The sequence below is a fragment of the Protopterus annectens genome, chromosome 7.part0 (assembly GCF_019279795.1).
Source record: "Protopterus annectens isolate FY-2018-M chromosome 7.part0, PAN1.0, whole genome shotgun sequence".
Classification (NCBI taxonomy): domain Eukaryota; kingdom Metazoa; phylum Chordata; order Ceratodontiformes; family Protopteridae; genus Protopterus; species Protopterus annectens.
Genome location: NC_056739.1, coordinates 893,312,147 through 893,335,218, shown reverse-complemented (window position 1 = coordinate 893,335,218; position 23,072 = coordinate 893,312,147). Strand labels below are relative to the sequence as shown.

The 23,072-nt window shown below is 45.1% G+C and overlaps 1 protein-coding gene across 1 annotated transcript in view; it reads right to left on the bottom strand.

Annotated features, from left to right (window-relative positions):
• The window catches only part of RRP9 (ribosomal RNA processing 9, U3 small nucleolar RNA binding protein), a gene marked incomplete in the record, with an annotated part of 550,676 nt that overhangs the window by 53,403 nt on the left and 474,201 nt on the right, over positions 1 to 23,072 (bottom strand). The window contains 1 exon segment of the mRNA XM_044077476.1: positions 10,172 to 10,245. Coding sequence (XP_043933411.1) covers positions 10,172 to 10,245 — 74 coding nt within the window.

Below are 23,072 nucleotides of genomic sequence, written 5' to 3'. Positions count from 1 at the left end.
CATAAGCATCAGCCGACGCCATTTTCTTCAGTGTTTCTTGCCCCAGATGCCAGATGCCCTCCAAGGAAGGCTGTAATCAAATTGTAAGACAAAAACAGAATTCCAAACAAATACATGAGCAATAAACCAAATACACCATAACAGATATCCCCAGCTAAGAGTAAGAGGGATAGGAGTGGACCCTAGGCATAGAGGGGTATGGAGGGAGGGAAAACCGACTGCAGTTGCATGTCTATCGGACATCTACATTTATGGTAGGTACAAAACTGTACTATGTCCTTCAAGAATGCAACTGCAGTCATAACATGTGGGTAGAATACCATAGCTTAGCTGGGGGAGGAGGTTTGCTCTAGGAAAGAGATGGTGTGGCAATCAAACCCTGCAGGACTGCCGAAGCAAAGCCTGCTCTGGATCTGGAATATAGAGGGAGATTGTAGTGTTTGGAGAATGTATGCACGGAGCTCCATGTAGCAGCTTCTAGAATGTCCTTGGTAGGCACCCCTCTTAAAAAAGGCTGTAGAGGTGGCTGTAGCTCTGGTGGAATGTGGTCTGACATAGGCTGGAACAGTCTTTCCATGAAAGGAATAACAGAATCTGATGCAATGTCCAATCCATTTAGAAATAGTCTGTTTTGAAATTGCTTTTCCTTGGACTGCAGGGGTGTAAACTGCAAAAAGCTGTTCAGACTTCCTACTGGCCTTGGTTCTGTCCAGGTAGTATCGAAGTTGTCTATGAATGTCCAAGGTATGCAAAAGTCTTTCCCCCTTATTCTCAGGATTGGGGAAGAAAGCAGGCAGATGAATGGCTTGATTTAGAAAAACCCTAGATACCATCTTTGGCATAAAAGTAGGGTTGGTCCTTAATGAAACCCTGTCTCTGTGGAAAATAATAAAGGGTGGTATTGCCATTAGGGCCTGTAGCTCCGAAACCCTTCTTGCTGAGGTAATTGCCAACAGGAAAGCTGTCTTCCATGAGAGAAATTGCAAGTCTACTGAAGCTGCTGGCTCAAAAGGAGGTAGAGTCAGTTTTCTAAGACAAAATTGAGGTCCCAGGCTGGCACTGGGGCCTTTCTTGGTGGCTTAATGTTCTTGATTCCCCTGAGGAATTGTCTTAGTAAGGGGTGAGAGAAAACAGGAGGATCAGTGTTGTATCTAGCGAAATAGCAGATGCATGTATCTTTATTGAAGAATATGAGAGGCCGCTCTGTAACATATCTGCCAAATATTCCAAGATAAGAGGGATGTTCAGTAATGATGCATCATGTCCCTTGCTGGTATTCCAATTGCTGAATCTTTTCCACTTTGCTAAGTAAACCTTTCTGGTGGATGGTCTTCGAGCCTCTGTTAGTATCCGCTGAACTTCCTTGGAGAGAGATAAGCTGAAGTTATTTAAGGGATCTCCCAGGCTGTTAGCTGCAGTGTCTGAAGGTTTGGCTGCAGTGTTTCGAAATTGTGTTGAGTCAAAAGTAGAGGCCACTGGGGGAGGGCCCACCTCCTGGTGTGACATATGCTCCGTAGTAGTGGGTACCAGTGTTGCCTTGGCCAATCCGGAGCTATTATGATTCCCTTGGGCTTCTCTGCTTTGATCTTTAATAATACTGAGGTCATTAGTGGCAGAGGTGGGAATGCATAGATCGCTAGGGAGTTCCAGTTGAATGAAAGGGCATCTATTTTCCAAGCCTTTGGATGGTATGTCCTTGTGCAAAATTTTGGTAGAAGATGGTTGAGGTGAGAGGCAAATAGGTCCACTTCTGGCTTGCCCCATGTCGAAGTGAGTTGTCTTAAAACCTTCGGATGTAACCTCCACTCGTGTGGATCTGTGAAATTCCTGCTTAGGCTGTCCGCCAACACATTGTCTTTTCCTGGAACAAACTGGGATTGTAACTGGATGTTTAGACTCAGTGATTTCTCCCAAAGCTGCATTGTCAGTCTGCAAAGGGGGTAAGAGTGGGTGCCCCCCTGCTTGTTTATGTACCACATCACAGTGGTGTTGTCTGTCCGTATCATTAAATGGCCTTGCTGGAGTTGGTGTTGAAAAGCCTCAATGGCATGCATTACTGCCAGCATTTCCTTTTGGTTTATATGCAGATGTGTTTCCTTTGGGGACCATTGTCCTTGTATACACCTGCCTTTCATGTGCGCCCCCCATCCGTGTTATCTGTGGTTTTTTGAATGACATACCTGTGTTTTCTTGGCTCACCGAGGCCCACCATAGGAATTCCTTTTGTAGGCATGGAATGAGTGGAACGATTGTCTCCAAGTTGTTGCTGTGTTGAGACCAAATGCTTTTTAGGTACCATTGAAGCTTTCTCATGTGTAGTTTTGCTAATGGAACCAGTAGAATGCAGGATGCCATGTAACCCAGGGCCTGTAGGAATCTCCTTGTAGTCATCTGGGTGAGTTTTGCTAAACCTTTGAAGTAATGAGTTAACTTCTCTTGCTTGTCTTCTGTCAGGTAAGCCATCTGAGAGGCTGTGTCTAGTTTGGCTCCTAAGAAGATTATTTGCTGGGATGGCTGCAGTCTTGACTTTTGAAAGTTGACTGTGTATCCCAGAGCTTGAAGTAATCGTATGACATAATCCAGGTTTTTTTGTCAACATCAATTTGTCGTCCGCTTGTATGAGGCAGTCGTCCAGGTACGGGTAAATTTGTATACCCTGGAGCCTGCAATGAGCAATTACTGAAGCCAGGCATTTTGTAAATACTCTGGGCGCAGTAGATAAGCCAAATGGCAATGCTGAGAATTGATAATGCTCTGGCCCTGCAAGAAATCTGAGGTATCTTCTGCAGCTGTGTCTGTCTGATAGGGACATGCAGGTATGCCTCCTTGAGGTCCAGAGTAATCAGCCACGAATCCTTGCCCAGCATGGGAAGGAGTTGCTGTAGAGTCAGCATTTTGAACTTTGGTACTATGAGAAAGGTGTTTAATGCGGACAAGTCCAGTATTGGTCTCCATTGAGATTCTTTTCTTGGAACAAGGAACAGTCTTGAGTAAAACCCCTGTTCTTGTTCTTGTTGTGGAACTCTTTCTATTGCTTTCATTCGAGTCAGCAGAGTGATTTGCTTGATAGCCTCTGCCCTTTGATGTTGTGGTAGGTTTGGCATGCCTTGTTTTCTTGGTAAGGTATGAAAATGAAACCTGTACCCTCGGTCTATAATGTCCAAAATCCATTTGTCCTTTGTCAGTCTGTGCCAGTTTTCTGCAAACAGAGATAATTTCCCCAAGGGAGCTTCTAGTTGTTCCCTGGTAGGCGGTAGTAGAGGAAAGCCATTGAGTTTGTGGTTGTTGGGCAGGTGAAACCCCTGCGTCACTTCTTTGGTTTCCTGGCTGCCATTATCGTCCCCTGTAAGGGCCTCTGTATTGGCCTCTTCCTCGGCCACGTCTGTTCTTACCCCTTTGAAACTTTTCTGGATTAGGAAAGGACCAGTTTTTTGAAGGCCAATTCCTACTGAATCTGGGGGGTTGAACCTGGAGGAAATCTTTCACAGTCTGAACTGATTTTGCTTTTTCTTCGATGGTCTTTAACACATCCTTAGCATTTGCACCAAAAAGCTTGTTCTTTTCCAAAGGTGCATCCAGAAGTTTTACTTTTAGATGATCTGGTAGAGGTTGATCTTTTAACCAAGCATGTCTACGTATCACTGCCCCTGTCATAGCTGCCCTACATGAAGCTTCCAGTGCATAATATCCACACTGCAGGAAGTGGTTGCTTACTTGCTGAGTGTTATGTACAGCTTCCTGCAAAGTCTTCCTGTCTAAAGGATCAGGAGAAGCTAAAGTTTTTTGTAAATCTTCTAAGAGATAATCCTGATATTGGAACATATGAAAAAGGCAATTTAAAGCTCTCATAGATAAGGTAGTGGATGTGTAAACCTTTTACCCCATCTCTCTAATGACCTTGCTTCCCTGTTGGAGGGCAAAGGATTTTTGAGGTGGAGGCTGAAACTCCTTTAGGCCCCTGTGAAATAGTTTCCAAATCAGCAGTATGGGCCCTGAATAAATGGGAATGAGTTTCTGGGACCCTGTAATACCTGTCTGGCTTGGCTGGAGCAGGAGGAAGAGAATCAGGGGTAGCACTAGAGTCAGAATACAAATCATCCAGAACATCAAGTACAGGAGGAATAGCTAAGGGCCTGTGCTGAGGCTTCTTAAGGAAAGTCCTAAGGCGCTTCCTAGAATCAGAATATTCCTGACCCTGCCACTTGAAATGTTCCCTCATGGTGTGCAGAACTTCCCCAAAAGAAATATCCTCAGGAGGGGAGGCCGAAGGTATGGAATCTTCTGCATCAGAGTCCTCATAGGTCTGGAAGAGCTCTTCCTGGCTATCAGAGTGGACAGAGCCCTCAGAGTCTTTATCTGAAGGAGTAGGGTCAGAGGGTTCAACCCGGGGCCTTTTATCAGGAGGAGGCTGGGATGCTCTCTCAGGATGGGCCTGTGAACCTCTAATCATGGAAATTAAATTAGCAGCCATGGACATAATTTGTGTCTCCGGAGTCGGCTGAGGTAAGGATTTGGAAGTAATATGCTTTGTTTTGCTGGCTGCCTTAGCCCTAGTGTAGGCCTTAATAGACATGGCCATAGGAGGCCTGGCAGCTCCACGTGCAGGAGTGACCTTGTCTACAGCAATGGTCTCGGGCATTTCCTCGGTTTCGGTATCCGGAGGAAAATCTATAACTGGCGTCGGAGTAATGTCTGGAATCGGAGTCGTTGGTAATGCGGTGTCTTCGGTTTGGAGCGGTGGAGAGACAGTCTCAGAGGGAACCAGAGCACTCGCGCTAGGTTTTGGCGTGGAGTCGGTGGTAGACGCGGGCCTAGGATGTCGGTCCCGGTCTTTTCGCTTTTTGGGAGTTTGCGATGTCGGAAGATCCGACGGCATGGTGTAAGCAAATTTATCGCCGAAAAAATCTTCAGCGAACTCCGCCCGGCGCCTAAGAGTGCGCTTGTTGAAGCGAGCACAGGCTACACAGGCCGAGACGTCGTGGTCTGGGCCCAGGCAAGGGAGGCAGTAAGAGTGGAAATCCTTATGAGGTATTTGATTACCACAAAAAAGACAATTGTTAACTTTTTCAGTAATTTCTGACATCGGCTGAGGCAAGAAAAGGTCCCCAACGGGGTACTTAGCTTTTTTGATGACTTCGGTATCGTAGAATACAGGAGCTGACCGACCTGCACTTGCGAACTGCTTCAGGCACCGTGCGGCAAGAAAGACTGAAGAAAATGGCGTCGGCTGATGCTTACGTACTCCAGCCACTCTGACGTCGGAGAGAAATGCGACATCAGCCGACGTCGGACCCAGACTTTGGAATCCGGCCGACCGAGGGCTGCCTGAGGCAGGACAACCCTCATGTTATGACTGCAGTTGCATTCTTGAAGGACATCTAACTGGGAGAGAAATAGAGCTTATAGGACTACAGAAATAAAAGGAAAATTTCACTTAGCTGAACTGAAGCTTGAAATTGTGTATGTGGTGGAAGAAAGAAAATGATATCTGAGGGTTTGAAGAGGAGTGAGGCATTATCGGAGAAGGAGGAAGAGCTTGAGGCTTGGATCGTATCTCTGGAAGAAATGGCTGAGCTGGATCCAAGGACGGATCCGAAGACCCATTTGTGATGCATAATGAAATGGACATCACACAGACAAGGGTTTAGGGAAAAAATTGAGAAAGGATAAAGCTGCAGCTGAAGGGTGGGCAAAGGTGTGCAATTTTTATAGTGGCCAGTGGGGGGGCACTGGAGATTATGAAAACAAGTAGAGTAAGTAGGTTATACAGGCAGGTGAAAGAACACATGGAGAAAGAAGTGAAAAATGGAGTAAAGGTGACAGGTTTAATGGATGTTTCAAGGGTTTAAGAAATGGGCAGAAAAACAAAATGTTTTCAAGAAATTAAGGCAAATGCAGAAGACAGATTATATATTTGTCCTTATGGAAGAGCTGAAGGAGATACAGGAAGAGGAGGAGTTTTCTTAACTGACATGACCACAAGAAAAGAGGAGAAAATGTGTTTGGAAAACAAGGGACTGGCTAAGGACAGAATGAGAAGGGTGGTTGACAGATACTGTTAAGAAGAATGTGGGTAGAAAAGAATCCACAAAATGGGATGCAGAGTTAATCTGCATGGAATGGGTAAATAATGAAAAAGAAGGGAGTGAAAAAGAAGAGAAAAAGGTGAGATTACAGAATGGAGTAAATGAAAGACAGGGCCAGAGTAGAATTGGCATTAGAACTGGGGACAAAGGACAAACAGGAAAGGAAAGCTTAAGAGTTAATTACAGGTATGCATTAATTCAACTCAGTTTTTAATAGAGTTTTATCGCAAAGCACTTAAAATTCAAACAATATTATGTTAAAAGTTAGGAAAACAGCTATAACAAATTTCAATAAATGGAGGAAACAAAGGTCTATTAACATACAAGTTTAAAAAACAAAATACAAAATTTAAAAAATAAGAAAATATAATGGAAATTCACATACTTTAAAACAAATTTCAAACATTCAGTATGTCAACACATTCAACATGGAAATAATTTACTTATAGAATGCAGTAGATTGCACAGTATTTGGTCTGCTTTTAATATTAAATTCTTAATAAAGAACTATCTAATAAGAAATAGAAAGACAAAAGAAGTATTGAAGTGGGCAAATCAGACAGTTGTCTGGTGGTTAGTGCAGAAATGGGGCAGGCTACTGAGATGCAGGCTAAACTGAAGAAAAAATGGAATACAGAAGAGGATAAAGGGCAAGAAGGAACCAGTTGTACTGAGTAAAAAAAATCTGAAAGTATTATATAGCTCTTTATGGGATGTAAAGTGGAGGATCTACACACAAGGCTGAGGGACAGGAGATCTACCATTCAACGAATGTTAACTGGTGGAATGTTAACTTCCAGAAAGTTCTAGAACACTTTTTACATCAAGCTGTTGTACTTCAAGACAACCATATGGCAGTCTCCATGCTGGACATTTTCAAAGACAGGTAGCCAAAAGCTTCTCCTGCCCATATTTATAGTTGGTGGGATTGAATCACCTTCATTTATGGTAGTGTTCCATGCTGTAGGTCCTGGCTGATTGAAAGTCACACACTTAGTAAATGTCACTGCTTTACATACTTTGTCATGATGAATATCGGGCTCAAAATCCAAATTGTGCATGGGGCAAAAACTGCCTATTGTTAAGCATGACACTGTGGTTTGCAGCTGCAAAGAACATGCATCCCTCTGCAGCACAGTGGCTGTCAACAAAACAAAAATGCCAAGATGGTGAAAGAAATAATGCAGACATCAGGAAAGTGATAACCTGGGGCTCTTAAAACACATGGCTGGAGAAACAGGCAAAGGACAACCAACCACTCAAGAGCAGAGATTTTTATGAGTCCACCCCTTAATTAAAGGCAGCATCCAAAGAAGACTTGGAAGGGCAAAAAGACACACAGAGTTGGAAGGACAAAAAGACACACAGAGTTGGAAGGACAGAAAGAAAGAAGCACTGTTTATGTCCATCTCAAGGACAGAGATGTCCCCTCCTTCAGACTTTAACAGCAGATTATGAAGACAGAAAAGAATGTACCTCTGGACAGTGAAAACAGAACAAATCTTGCACTAACCCAGTTCAGAGATTGTAGGGATATAGTACAGGCCTCATGCTCAGTTAATATACAGTGTGATGTTGACTAAAGCATGTGAAAGGGACGTATGTGTAAGGTTGACGTTTGCAATCCTAAAATGCATAACCTCAGTAATATAATAAAACTGTTTGTCAAACACATGGTCCTTAGGAGGGTCAGTGGCGCACGAGGTAGCACATTCACATTTGGGGGCCGAAGGCCGTGGGTTCTATTAGCACACCAAGTAGATGGATTGTTGACAATACAGTGCAGCATAAGGGGGGGGGGTGTTGCACTCGAGTATGTCATCCTTAGGATGAGATGTTAAACCAAGGCCCCATCTGCGCTTGAGATGGTAGTACCTCAGGTGTAAGTAAAAGATCCCACAGCACCTACCGAAAAGAGTACGGTCCTTTGGGGTTGGAGGTTGGCACATGGGTTAAGGTGTTTACCTCACAGACACAAAGAACAGGTTTTGATTCTCACCCTTGAGGGAAACTGCCTAGGCTTAAAATGGCCCAAAAGGGAAGCTAGCCGAGTACCTACCTTTAAAAGAGTGAAAGTGCCACGGCTAAAATTAATTGCATCACAAGAAAAAAAAAAACTCTCATCTTATCCTTACAACTAAGAACTAGTCTCCCATTAGACAACTCTAACCAGGATTTTAGGAAATTAAAAGCATACCTCATTGTACTTAAGTCACTTCCCATCCCAGCTGTTGGAACAAATTTCTCCAGAAGTTAGCAGAAGCTTTTGAAGCCTGCATCCATTCTCTATGGAGTTTTGATTGTAATTGTGTGGACAGCCTTAATCTTCTGCAATCTTTAAAACTACTTGGAAGGAACTTCAGGATCAGTTTTTGGTTCACCTGCTGGTGTCAGAAGCTAACATAAAATGGTACTTTGTGTTGTCCTCTGCTATGGGTGGAATACATGGATCGTAAAGATTCAAACATCTGTGCTAGCAGCACACACCCCCTCTCTTTGCAACATGCATACTGTGTGTGCAGGAGCACTGAAAAGTTCCATTGTTTGATACATTAAAGGGTTAAATCTTCCAAGTGCTCCTGTGAATGCCATAAAGCAGGCCACCACAGGAGCTTGCTGCTTTTGTCAGCACTGCATTTCACAAGTGCTACTGTTTCGGCCTCTACGTCAACCCTACAGACTTGTCACTGTCACAATGACTTCATGAACTCTAAGCCCTTCACCTCTGCAGGATAACTGACTAACAAAAACGTAAAGGTTCATATTTTGTTCTAACATGTAGGCATCTACCTGTCAGCTAACATGCTTACAAATTCTAAATTAAATCAATGTGAAAGCCACGCCCATTAACAAAGACATTTTAGTTGTGTGAATATGATTGGAAAAATTCCAATTTTTTTCTAAAACATCAGTATTTTTCTTGTCTGTTTTGAAACAACTCAAAAAACAAATGGTTACTCCGATCCTTTAACAGATGCATGTCTTCAATAAGTCCTTCTCAGTAAAAGGGCTCTATCATAAGTTCTCTGAAACCCATTTAGTCAAAATCACAAATAAACTGATCACCTTGCTTTCCAAAACACACCTACCAGACTTAAGCAACTCTGTGGCTGGTGTACTCAGGACAATGACAAAACATAACAATACTGACATCTTCCAATGAACACAGAGTTTGGAAAAATGCTGCTATTACTTCATCACATGGATGCCACACTACAAACAGATGGAGAAATACACTAACTAATCCAACATTTACAGACCTGCCTGTTCAACTGAGCACCTTTAAGGCACCCAACCTGGAACACAAAACCTCCACTGACACCACAATGTATTTCATTATTTCAAGCTAAGCGTCCTTTCCAAACGAATTACTATGTACTATAAGTTATGGCCTGAAAAACCGCAAGAAAAATCATAAGCACTTACAACACACTACAGCCATATATTATTTTATACTTTAAGCTCAGCAATCTTCCTAAAATTAACTTTAGTAAGCAATGTCTACACTAGAAAAAGGTACAGTTATTTTTTCACTTTGATCAGAAGCAGTTTTATACCAAAATCTGATAAATCCATAACTTATTGCTACATGCGAGGCTTTGACTGTGAGAACAAAAATGGCAGAAAACAGTCTACTTTATACTTAATCAAAATTCCAGAAAAAAATAAACTTACTAATTTTACCATTTTTAACCTGCTAATAAAATGAAACTACTAAATGTCAGTAATCCATGTCAGGGTACAGGGGATGTTGAGAGTTCTTTCTGTTATAAAGGCAAAACCATGGCAAATGTGAAGAAATCTCAACTCAATCTACACCAAGCTAAAATGAATAATGTTATGCTGCTTTATGTACAGTACTAATATACATTTAACCTCATAATTTTTATGCCTCAGGTCATATGGTATAGTGACACTTAATTTTATACTGTATTCTCTAAAACAAATTTTCAATTTTAATTTGTTTTGATTTAATTTTGTACTGCAAAACAACTGGGAGGGAGGGGATAAAGCCACTTATGTGGTGAACAAATTAATAAAATACTGATCACTGAATGAATAAATACATAAACAAATGAAATAACCTGTGTTCCTGTCCCACTCCAGCCACCAAAAAATTTCCAGAGGTTGAAAACTTCAAGCTGTTTACGAAGCCAATCTGCAAATCAAACATGGTACTGAGTGACTCAGCAGCAATGGAGTTTCACAATAATGTCAAATGAAGTTACAAACTGAAAAGAAAATCTGTTTTATGGTGTATTTAAGTACTCACCGTATTACCTCATCTATCCACGTGCCTTCCTGAGCTGGACCTGCGTGGAGATATCAGGTAGTTATGTACTCACCATAACGATCGATGTATGTGGCCCATCTCACCTCACATTCTTTACTCATGGGTTCGGAGCAGAGAATCAGCTCCAACTCGGCCAACTTATTTTCTAGCACGAAGTCTCTAATTGGCTGGCTAACCCGGTATCCCAAGATGCACCTTGCCCTAGCCCCAGATCTAGTTTGCAGCCATCCCAATCACACCCCACACAGACAATTGCCACTGGAGGGAGCTCCAGCCTGAAAGGAAAGAAAAAACAACTGACATTGAAGGGCTCTCAGAACCAATTTTCCTCCAAATCCTATAGGAAGGGGGCAGGTGGGAGGGTACGTAAGAATGTGAGGCGAGATAGACCACATACATCGATCGTTATGGTGAGTACATAACTACCTGATGTTATGTGGTCCTATCTCACCTACATTCTTTACTCACGGGACAGCGTCCCCAGCACCTCTATCCTGGGCGGCTCATAGGAAAATACTCCTGAGAACCGTGGAACCAAAGGAAGCCCGGCCCCTAGAAGCCACGTCCAACATGTAATGAGTAATAAAGGTGCGCAGAGAAGCCCAAGTGGCCGCAGCACAAATATCATCCAAGGAAAGCCTAGCATGGCATGCTATTGATGTAGACACTGCCCTGGTAGAATGAGCTTCAACAGGAAAAGGTAAATTTCTGCCTGCTGATGAATAGATAAAGGAAATACAATCTTTGATCCATTTAGAAATTGTGCTCTTGGAAATAGGACAACCTGTTCTGTTTTCTGAGAAGGACACAAACAGTTGATCAGACTTCCTAATATGCTTAGTCCTGTGTAAGTAGAATCTTAGTTGTCTGTGCACACCCAACTGGTGAAACCTAAACTCTGCTTTATTGGAAAAGTTCAGAAAGAACACTGGTAACTCGACAGACTGATGCAGATTAACGGTGGATGACACCTTCGGAAGGAAGGACGGGTTAGGTCTCAGGGAAACTGAGGCTTAATGGACAAGGCTTGAATCTCTGATACTCTTCTGGCCGATGTAATGGCTATCAGGAAAGCCATCTTCCAAGATAGAAATTTTAGTTCACAGGTGGCAGCCGGTTCAAAGGGCAGTGAAGTGATGGCTTGTAACACAAAGTTTAGATCCCATGGCATGACAGGTTCTGAAACCGGAGGGCGAAGTAACCAGGCGCCTTTCAAGAAGGCCTTACAAAGTTTATGGCCCATAAGAGAAGGCTCGTAAGTTGTATAAAAGTTGGAAATTGCAGCCAGCTGCACCTTAATGGTAGCAGGCGCAGAGCCCTGTTGGAAAAGCATGGCTAAAAAGTCTAAGACCAACAGAATTGGGGCTGTGAAGGGGTCCAAACCTTGGGCCTGAGCCCAAATGGAGAATCTTCCACTTGCTGGAATAAATCCTTCTGGTGGAAGACTTATGAGACGAAGACAAGATGTGTACCACCTCAGGTGAAAAGGAATGTCGTCTAACTAGTGATGGAAGTGAAGTAGCCAGGCTGTCAACCTGAGGGTTCTTAGGGAGGGGTGGAGCTGTCCTGACATATGAATCAGTAGATCTGGCACTGGGTCCAGAGTCCAAGGGCCGTCCACTGCGTACTGCTGAAGAAAGGGGAACCATACTTGTCGAGGCCAGTGTGGAGCAATTAGAATCATCCTGCTTCCCAAGGATATGGCTTTCTGAATCACTCTTGGTAACAGAGGAAACGGAGGGAAAGCATAGATCACACCAGGGGTCAATCGTGGACTAGAGCGTCCCTGGGTGACTCCCCCTGTGGGGGGATCAGTGTGAAGTACTTGCTGCATTTGGCACTGAGAGGGCTGGCGAAGAGATCGCAGCAAGGCTGACCACACCTGTTGAAAATTTGAACTGCCACTCGGTCGTTCAGGGACCACTCGTAAGGCATCAGAATAGCTCTGCTCAGCCTGTCCGCTATCACATTGGTCTTTCCCGAAATGTGCGTTGCCACTACAAACCGTTGGGAAGACACTGCCCAATGCCACACTCGCATGGCCTCTCTGCAGATGGGATAAGACTTGGTTCCCCCCTGCTTGTTCAGGTACCACATCACGGACATGTTGTCCGAGTGAATTGCAATCGTTCCCCAAGGAAGAGAGCTTTGGAGTGCCCGCAATGCTAGTAACACCGCTCTCCTCTAGAACACTGATGTGCAGGTGTACCTCGTGATCTTGCCACGTGCCTTGGACCGTCCTGCCAAGATAATGCTCCCCCACCCCATCTGGTAAGCATCCGTGGTCACCGTGGCCACTGGAGACATAGGAATCAAGCTCCTCCCTTTGTCCAGATTGGTGGAGCATAGCCACCAGCGGAGGTCCTGTTTGCACCATTCTGTGACAAGTATCAAGTGGGAAAGAGGAAGTTTCTGAAAGGACCATTGGGCCGAAAGGAACCACTGTAGGATCCGCATGTGTAACCTGGCTAGAGGCACCAGCATGATGGTGGCAGCCATGGATCCCAGGAGCTGGAGAACTAACCTGGCCTAAACTCTCTTGAGGGGCAACAATGCGTGAATCTGAGACTGCAGCACTCTTATTCTCTCTTGTGGCAGAAAAGCCCGCATTTGAATAGAGTCTAGCTCGGCGCCTATAAAAACAACACGCTGTGAGGGCAGCAAGGCAGACTTTTCCCAGTTCAAGGCAATTCCTAGTTGGTGACAAAGTGTAATGGTAGCCTCCCTGGCTTGAATAAGGAGATGCCTGGTGGGGGCGGTGAGAAGCCAGTCATCCAGATATGGAAACACCTGGAATCCCCGACGTCTCAGGTGAGCCGTCACCACTGCCAGACACTTGGTAAACACCCAGGGGGCTGTGGTAAGACCAAAGGGCAGGGCACGAAACTGGAAGTGACTGGCTCCCAGCCGGAAGCGTAAATGGGTCCTGGATGCCTTGTCCATCTTGATGTGGTAGTAGGCATCCTTGAGATCGATGGAGCACATCCATACTCCTTTTTCCAGCAAGGGAAAAATGGACTGAAGAGTGACCATTCGGAACTTGGACTTTAGAACGTAGTGATTCAATCGGCTGAGATCCAGAATGGGCCTCAGGTCCCCTGTTCTTTTCAGCACCAAAAAGAGTCTTGAGTAAGTTCCTGATCCGATATGGTCTGAGGGGACTGGTTGGATGACTCCTTTTTCTAGCAGCTTTGAAACTTCTAGTGCTGCTTGATCCCGTTGACTGGGTGGAACGTCCAGGATTCTTTTGACTGGAGGGGGTGTTGATAAAAAGGGGATGGTGTAACCTCCGGTAACTATTCGAAGCACCCAACGATCCTGGGTGATGCTTTCCCAAGCTTCCGGATGCAATGAAATTCGGCCCCCGACTGGCTCCGGAACAGCACAGTCGGGCAACGCCTCAGGAACGCTGAAAGGAAGACCTGCGAAAGGAATCGCGGTCTCCTGAGTTGTGGGGGCCTCCTCTGCCTCTAGGATGGCATCTTCCAGAATAATTTTCCTCTCCTCTGCCTCTGGAGGGGGACTCACCTTGAGCAGCAGGGAAAGACCTCTGTGACTTCTTGAACCACATTTTCCCTCCTCTCTGAGCCTTGGGGTAAGGCCTAGAAGGAAGAGAGAAACGGGCCCCTATGGCAGATAGGGTCTTCCCCACCTGTTCGCATCCGGTGAGGGCGCCTTTCACTTTGGTCCCAAAGAGTGAGGACCCATCAAAGGGGGAGTCAGTGAAGGAAGACTTAAAGGCCTCCGCGAAATGACACAGGCTCATCCAGGCTTGCCTTCTGAGAGCTACACCTGAGCTAGCTGCCTTACTTGCCCCTTCGGCTGCATAGGATATGAGCCTCATGGACGAGTTGACAATGGAACCAAGGGTAGACAACTGTCTGCGCTACTGCCTCAGGCATGTTACCCGTCAGAGTGTCTCCTAGCTCCTTAAGGAGATCTCTCTGGAGCCGAGTAAAATGACAAAGATAATTCAGCGACCGCAATGTAAAAGTCGCTGAAGACAGGGTACGCTTCCCATACCGGTCCATACTCCTGGACTCCTTGTTAGGAGGATGGACGGAAGAAGCAGCCTCTACAACTTCCTGCTGAGTGGTTGCCGCCACCACCAAGGCATCTACGGAAACCCCTTTGGTCAGGAACTCTTTCCCCAGGGGAGCAGAAAGAAACTTATTTGGATGTCTGGGCTCTGGTTCCAAGGAATCAGGGGTCTCCCACACCCTTTGACAAATCAAATCCAGGAATTCATTGAAGGGTGGAGACACCCAGGAGGCGGAGGGTTGAGCTCCGAAGGCCTTGAGGAATACAGACTCCTCCTCAGAGGGGGTCTTGGAAGGCCAGTCGCCTCTCTGCCTCAAAATCTCCAGGATGTCGGAGAAAAAGACATCATCGGAGGATGACTTAGGGGACCCCTCAGACTCCTCGAGGTCGGTATCAGAAGTGAGGGACTCGTCCTGGGAGTCTATGTGCTTCCTCTTGCACAACTTATTTCTAGGGGGCTCCTCAGGCATCGACCCTGAGGGGCCCTCGGAAAGTTGGGGACCGCTCATGGGGGTATCCTCAGACCTTCGGGCTCCGCCATCCACGGACAGGGGTGTGTCAGAGGCTCTAGCTGGGGTGTAGGGGGAAGGAGTGACCGATCCGGGTGATGTAACTGAAGATCTGGCCAGTGCGCTCCTCATGGCCTCGAAGGCAGGTCCCCCCGAATCCGAGGACCAACCCGTCACAGAGACCACAACTGGAGTCAGGGTTCCCCGAGCCGAAGCACCGAGAGGGAGACTCGGAACTGACAAGAGTCCTGAGGTAGCCCCCTCGGGTCCGACTGAGGAAACCCGAGTACCGAAACCAGAGGATGGAACCAACATGGTTGGAGCCAACGTCGGCTCCGATAAACTCGCAAGGGGTATCGGATCCGACATGAGAACATCACTCGGCGCGGAGCACTCCGGCTCCAACACAGGGGTGCTCAGAGGAGGATTTATCGGTACAAGAAAAGGGACTGGCTCTGTAGCCGACTGGCTGGAGCAGAGAACAATTTTGCTAACACCGGCGACTGCAGGAGCCTCTGGACCACCCTAGCCACATCCAAATCAGACAGCCTAGAGGATTTGGAGGAAATAGAGGAAGATCAGGATCTCCTACCCAGAGACTCAGGCCTAACACTGGGTGACTGGCTCCGAATAGGTTCCAATAATATCGGGGCCAAGGTCGACTCCAGTACAACGGATACCTCCTGCGGCCCCGAGGACAATGGAGCCGAGGAGGCAGTATCCACTTTCGACACTTTCTCCAGGGGCTCCAAAGAGACAGATGGAGCCGGAGATCTTTTCTTGGCCTTCGACGTCTTAGACTTAGTACTAGAAGAAGAGTCTAAGGACTCATCAAAAAAAGGTTTAACCAGGCCCTTCAAAATCAAGTTTTTCTTTCCTGCAGTACCCTCGGGCTAAAAGCGTGGCATAAACTGTAGGACTCTTGCAAGTGAATAGCACCAAGACAATAAACACAGATAGAATGCCCATCTGTGATGGACATCTTGTAGCCACATTTAGAGCATTTCTTAAACCCAGAGTGTTTATGCTCTTTCTGCTCTTTAGACATAATAGTACACAGCACCCACTCAACCGGCAACGACAGACACGAGAGGAAGGCGGGAAAACCAAACCAAGAACAACTAAAGAAACTCTAATTTAAACGTTTCTTTGGTGCAGCAAGGAATCTAACTACTGACCAACAAAACACAATTTTACAGAAAAAACACACTGGAGAAGACTAGGTGCTCTAATTTAAACTGGCCTAGCCCGCCAAAAGAGGGATACCACAAAAAAATACAAAACTCGCTCACACAGTACACTCACAATGAAAACTAGCTATTAAAATAGCTTTTTACTAGAAACAGACTGCTAAGTACTTATGAAAAGTATAGAAAGGGTACTTAGCCACAGCCAAGTGAGACCACGTCCTAACTCTACGAGCTGCAAATGAGATCTGGGGCTAGGGCGAGGTGCATCTAGGGATACCGGCTTAGCCCAGCCAATTAGAGACTTCGTGCTAGAAAATAAGTTGGCCGAGTCAGAGCCGATTCTCGGCTCCGAACCAGTGAGTAAAGAATGTAGGCGAGATAGGACCACATAACATCCATTGTTTCTATTTTCAATTCAACTACTTTTACTCTGAAGCTCCTGTGCAATTAAAGGCATTATGGACTGCACAAGGAATGCATGACTAGCCCATGTCAGGTCACCCCAAAACACTGAAAAAACATGTAAACCAAAAAAAAAAAAGTACTATACAAAGATGTATAAATACATTGTTGCTCGATTTAAAGAATACTCCAACAGGAGCTAGGGGCCTTCCAGTCCCACAGCAATACCAGAAGCATAACTAGCATTTGTCAGGGAGAACACTGCCTAACTCAATGCATATGGGGAAGTACATACATGTTAAATGTGTCCCTGGTGAGACTGTAATGGGGAGAATCTCAAACAGTGTTAAAACTTCCCAGAAAACAAGGACAAGAGCCAGAGGATTGCCAAAAGGTGAAAGATCACTAATCTAGACCTGAAGCACCAAAGTACCAGAGAAGGCCAGACTCCTTGAGTCACAAACCAAGCAATAATGCTTGGAGGAGCTCATAACGGACTCTGAGATAGTTATGAAGCAGACACAGGCAGTACCTAAACATCTGCTACAGCAGCCTCTGACAGCAATATTCTCCAGTGAGTGGTACAGAACCTGATGGCATAAAACAATGCAGTTAGTAATCCATTTACAGAGCAACTGCCAGCCCTTTCTTCCTTACAACAAAGGAGATTAGCAATTACTACTTCTTCTATAACTCACAAACTAACTTATGGAAAGATGTGATACATTTCCATACTGTAATATTCTCTCACTTTCCCTTGGTTTCTGCTCCTCAAAAGAAAAAAAAGTGTATACACCCCTGTTAAAATGCCAGGGTTTTGTGATATAAAAATGAGACCACAATAAATCATTTCAAAACTTTAATGTGACCTATAACCTGTACAACTCAATTGAAAAACAAACAAATATGTTAGGGGAAACAATATAAAAAAAAAAAACGTACAATAATTTGGTTGCATAAGTGTGCACACCCTAAAACCTGGAATCAGAGTAATCCTGCCTTCCCATTTTAAAGTGCTCCCTCATGGAATGCAAGAGTCTCTGAAAAATCCTCAGGAGGAGGGGAAAGCTGTAGGAGTGGAATCATCCACATCAGAGGAGGATACCTAATACTTTTGTCTGTTGAAGCACCTTTTGATTTAATTACAGGATTCAGTCTTCTTGGGTACACACCTGCCATCAATTAAAGAGACTCAGATTAACCCCAAATAAAAGTTCAGCTGTCCTAGTAGGATTTTCGTGACATTTACTTAGTTGCCTGCTACAGCAAAAGCCATGGTTCGCAGAAAGCTTACAAAGCATCAAAGGGATCCCATTGTTGAAAGGTATCAGTCAGGAGAAGGGTACAAAAAAATTTCCACAGCATTGGATATACCACGGAACACAGTGAAGACAGTCATCAAAAAGTGGAGAAAATATGGGACAACAGTGACATTGTAAAGAAAGTACAGTTTTGTACCTACCATAAATGTAGATGTCCGAACTGGATAGCATCTGCAGTCATAACAACTGGGTTGTCCTGTCGTCAGGCAGCCCTTCAGTTGGCCGGATTCCAAAGTCCGGGTCCGGCTTCGGCTGATGTCGCACTTCACCCGACGTCATCTCTGTTGGTCTTCGGGTATAAAGGCATCAGCCGACGCCATTTTCCTCAGTGTTTCTTGCCCCAGATGCCAGTAGCCCTCTTGAAGGCTAAAATTTAGATAGATGCCAATGTTTCCAAAAGATAGAGGTAAACACAAAAATAAGCATGTATGCACATATATACAAACAAATACACCATAAAGACTCCCCCACCAGCTAGCTATTAGGAGGGTAAACACCCTTGGAGTACCACAGAGGGGAAGGAGGAGGGTAATCCTGACTGCAGATGCTATCCAGTTCGGACATCTACATTTATGGTAGGTACAAAACTGTACTATGTCCTTCATGGATGCATCTGCAGTCATAACAACTGGGTAGAATACCATAGCCAACAAGGGAGGAGGATAAAACTAGATTATGGTGTGTTTAGGATCCCTTGCAGTACAGCAGTGGCAAACCCTGCTCGGGATCTGGAATATAGAAGCAAATTATAATGCTTGGCAAATGTATGCACGGAGGTCCAAGTAGCCGCCTCAATAATGTCTTTGGTTGCCACTCCTCATAAGAAGGCTGTGGTAGTGGCTGTTGCCCTTGTAGAATGAGGTCTTATGTTCTGTGGAATTGGTTTTCCATGGAAGGCATAACAGAATCGTATGCAATTTCCTATCCATTTGGAGATTGTCTGTTTGGAAATAGCTTTTCCTTCCCTTCCTGTTGCATAGGCTACAAAAAGTTGGTCAGTCTTTCTGCTACTTTTTGTTCTGTCCAAATAGTAGCGTAGCTGTCTATGTACATCCAAGGTATGTAGTATTCTTTCCCTCTGTTTTGTGGGTTGGGAAAGAAGGTAGGAAGGTGGATTGCCTGGTTTAAAGACACTCTGGATACCACCTTAGGCATAAATGTAGGATTAGTCCTCATGGACACTCTATCTTGGTGGAAGATTAGGAAGGGTTGCACTGCCATTAAGGCCTGTAGTTCTGAAACCCTCCTTGCTGAAGTAATTGCCAGTAGGAAAGCAGTTTTCCATGTCAGGTGTTGTAGGTCTGCTGTTGCTGCTGGTTCAAAGGGTGATAGTGTCAATTTTTCTAGCACAAAGTTTAAGTCCCAAGCTGGTAATGGTGGTTTCCTTGGAGGTTTTACATTCTTGATTCCTCTGAGGAACTGCCTGAGCAAAGGGTGAGAAAAACAGGTGGATCAAAGCTGTATTCTGCTGAAATAGCTGATGCATGTATCTTGATGGAGGAGTAGGACAGGCCTGAATGAAGAAGTTCGGCTAGGTACTCCAGAATGTTAGGCATATCTATGTTTGACACATCTTTTCCTCTTTCAGTACTCCAAATGACAAACCTTTTCCATTTTCCAGCATAGTTTCTTCTTGTTGAAGGTCAGTGCTTCAAGAATAATGTCTCTAACTCTTTGGGAAAGTTCTGGATTAGCTGCTGCTATGTGATGTTCCATGCAGTCAGTTGCAACGTTTTAGGTTTGGATGTATGATGCTGTAGTTGTTCTGAGTTAACATCAAAGGCATCAGGGTATTGGCCACATATTGTTCGAGACATGCTCCTCAGCAGTGGGTACCAGTGTTGTCTTGGCCAGTTTGGAGCTATCAGGATTATCCTTGGATGTTCTTCCTTGATTTTTAGTAATACCTTGTGTATCAAGGGAAGAGGTGGGAATGCATATGCTGTTAGGCCTTTCCAGCTGAAGGAGAGCGAATCCACTTTCCATGCTAGTGGGTGGAATGTCCTTGTGCAGAATTTTGAGCTGGTGATTGGTAGGTGATGCAAATAGATCTATCTGAGGCATTCCCCATTTCTTTGAGATGGTCTTGAAGATGTCCGGTGCAGCTTCCATTCGTGGGCATCCGATGTGGTTCTGCTTAATATGTCTGCTAGAGTATTCTCTTTTCCCGGTACAAATATTGCCTGTAACTGGATGTTGTAGCTGAGTGCCAGGGTCCACAGCTCCAAAGTCATTCTGCATAGGGGGTATGAATGAGTGCCTCCCTGTTTGTTGATGTACCACATGACTGTGGTGTTGTCTGTCCTTATCATCAACTGGCCCTCTTTGAGAAATGGTCTGAACTTTTGGATTGCCAGTTTTACTGCCAGCATTTCTTTTAGGTTGATGTGCAGGTGAAGTTGATCCTGTGTCCACAATCCTTGCACGCATTTGTCCAGCATGTGGGCCCCCTATCCTAGGTCTGAAGCGTCTGTTGTGATGGTCTGGCTTGCTTGACATCTGCGAAAGGGTAGCCCTGGGTTTGACTGGCATGCCTGAGCCCACCATAGGAACTCCTGTTTTAAGCATGGAATTAGTGGGATTTCTGTTTCTAGGCTGTGTCTGTGTTGAGACCATAAATTCTTTAGGTACCACTGTAGTTTTCTCATATGTAGTCTGGCAAGTGGAACCAAGATTATGCATGATGCCATGAAGCCCAAGGCCTGCAGTACTTTTCTTGCTGTTAACTTGTTCAGTTTTGTTAGTGCCAAGAAGTAAAGAGGAGTTCTTTTGTTTTCCTTTGTTAGGAATGCCATCTGTTTTACTGTGTCCAATTCAGCCCAAGAATGTCCTTGTTTGGGATGGTATCAGCCTTGACTTTTGTAGATTGACTGTGTATCCCAGTGCTTGCAGCAAGTAAATGACCCTTTGTAAATCTGTTGTCAGCTTGCTTTTGTTGTCCCCTTGTAGCAGGCAGGCGTCTAGGTATGGGTAAATTTGAATTCCCTGTAGTCTGCAATGGGCGATTACTGATGCCAGGCATTTTGTGAATACTCTGGGCACAGTAGATAAGCCAAAGGGCAATGCTGAGAATTGATAGTGCTCTGATCCTGCAAGAAATCTGAGGTATCTTCTGCAGATTGGTCGAATGGGGACGTGCAGGTATGCCTCCTTGAGATCTAGAGTTACCAGCCAACACTCCTTGCCCAGCATGGGAAGAAGTTGCTGTAGGGTCAGCATTTTGAATTTTGGGACAATGATGTATGTATTTAAGGCGGACAGGTCGAGAATTGGTCTCCAACTTTTTTCCTTTCTTAGAACTAGGAATAGTCTGGAGTAGAACCCCTTTCCTTGCTCTGCTGTTGGCACTCTTTCCACAGCTCTCATGTTTGCTAACTGCATTATCTGTTGTAGAGCCTCTGTTTTTTGATTTGGCGGTAGATTTGGCATTCCTCTTTTGACTGGTAAAGTGTGGAAGTGGAACCGGTAACCTTGATCTATGGTTTGTAAAATCCACTTGTCTTTTGTTATATAGTGCCAGTTCTTTGAAAGTAAGGTTAATTTTCCGCCTAGGGGAGCTGCTATTTGTTCCCTGGTAGGCGGATTTAGGGTTAAGTCACTGTGGTTGAGTTGATGTAGTGGCAGAGGTTGTGTCTGTGCCTCTGTTGTTACCTTGCCACTGTCGTCCTCTGTAGGCACCTCCTCTGGATTGGTTTCTGCCTCTGGAACGTCTATTCCTGCCCCTTTGAGGTCTTGTGGAGTCAGGAAAGGACAAATTTTGGGCGGGCCGGTTCCTGCAAAACCTGGGGGGTGGAACCTGCAAGAAATCTTTGACCGTTTGAACAGATTTTGCCTTTTCTTCCATTTTCTTCATAACCTGCTGGGCAGGTGTACCAAACAAACTTGTCTTATCCATAGGAGCATCTAGCAACTTAGCTTTAACATGATCCGGTACAGCTTGCTCCTTTAGCCATGCATGCCTTCTTATCACTGTGCCAGTCATGGCTGATCTAAATGAAGCCTCCAGTGCATCATAGCCACATTTTAAGGAATGGTTACTAACCTGTTGTATGTTATTTACCATTTCTAATACATATTTCTTATCAAGACATTCATCAGTGGTTAGCTTTTTAGTTAACTGATCAAGCATAAACTCTTGGTATTGTATCATGTGAAACTGACAATTTAAAGCTCTAGCTGAGAGAGTAGCTGAAGTGTAGACCATTTAGCCCCATCTGTCTAATGACCTTGCTTCCCTTTCTGAAGGAATAGGGTTTTTAGCTATGGTCGCGGCTACTGCCTTGGGACCCTGGGATATAGTTTCGGGTCTGCAAGAGGGGCCTTGTAAAGGTGGTGATGAGTGTCTGGCACCCTGTAAAATCTGTCTGGTTTGGCAGGGGCTGGAGGTAAAGAATCTGGTGCGGAGCAGACATCATTGAAAGCATCATCCACCACAGAGAGAACAGGAGGTATAGCTAAGGGCCTGTGCTGTGGAAGGTGCAGAAAGGTCCTAAGTCTTTTCTGGAGTCTGAAAAATCCTGTTGCTGCCATTGGAACTGCTCTCGCATGGCATGTAAGGTTTCCCCAAAGGAGAATTCTTCTGGTGGGGAAGCAGCTGGAATGGATTCTTCAGCATCAGAGTCTTCAAAATTGGAGAAAGGAGCCTCTGGCTGATCAGTTATGTCTGATTCATCGGCAGACTCATCAGAGGACACTGGCTCAGGGGCTCTGCCCTAGGTCTCTTCTCTGGGGCTGAGAGGCCCTGTCTGGGTGAGATTGAGATCCTCTAATTAATGAAATTAAATCTTCTGCCAGAGTAAGCATTTGAGAACTAGAGGAGGGCCTGGTTGTAGGGGTTTAACAGGCACTGTTTTAGTAGTCTTTGCTGCTTTAGCCCTGGCGAAGGCCTTAATGGACATGGCTGCTGGAGGCCTAGCAGCACCACGTGCTGGGGTAGAGACATCCAAGGGAATGGTGTCTGATAAGTCAGTGGCAACCACCGTAGTGGATAAAATTTCTGAGGCCGTTTCAAGAGTGGTAGCAGGGGCCTCAGTTGTAGAGATAGATTCAGCTGTACTTTGATCAGTTTTCTCGGTTTCGGCCGAAACCGAGACACTCGTGGTTTGCTTAACCATGGTTTTGGCCGAAACCGCGGACCGCGAGTGTCGGTCTTTATCTTTGCGTTTTGGCAGATTGGGTAGTCGGAGGATCCGGCGGCATAATGTACGCAAAATCAGAACCGAAAAACT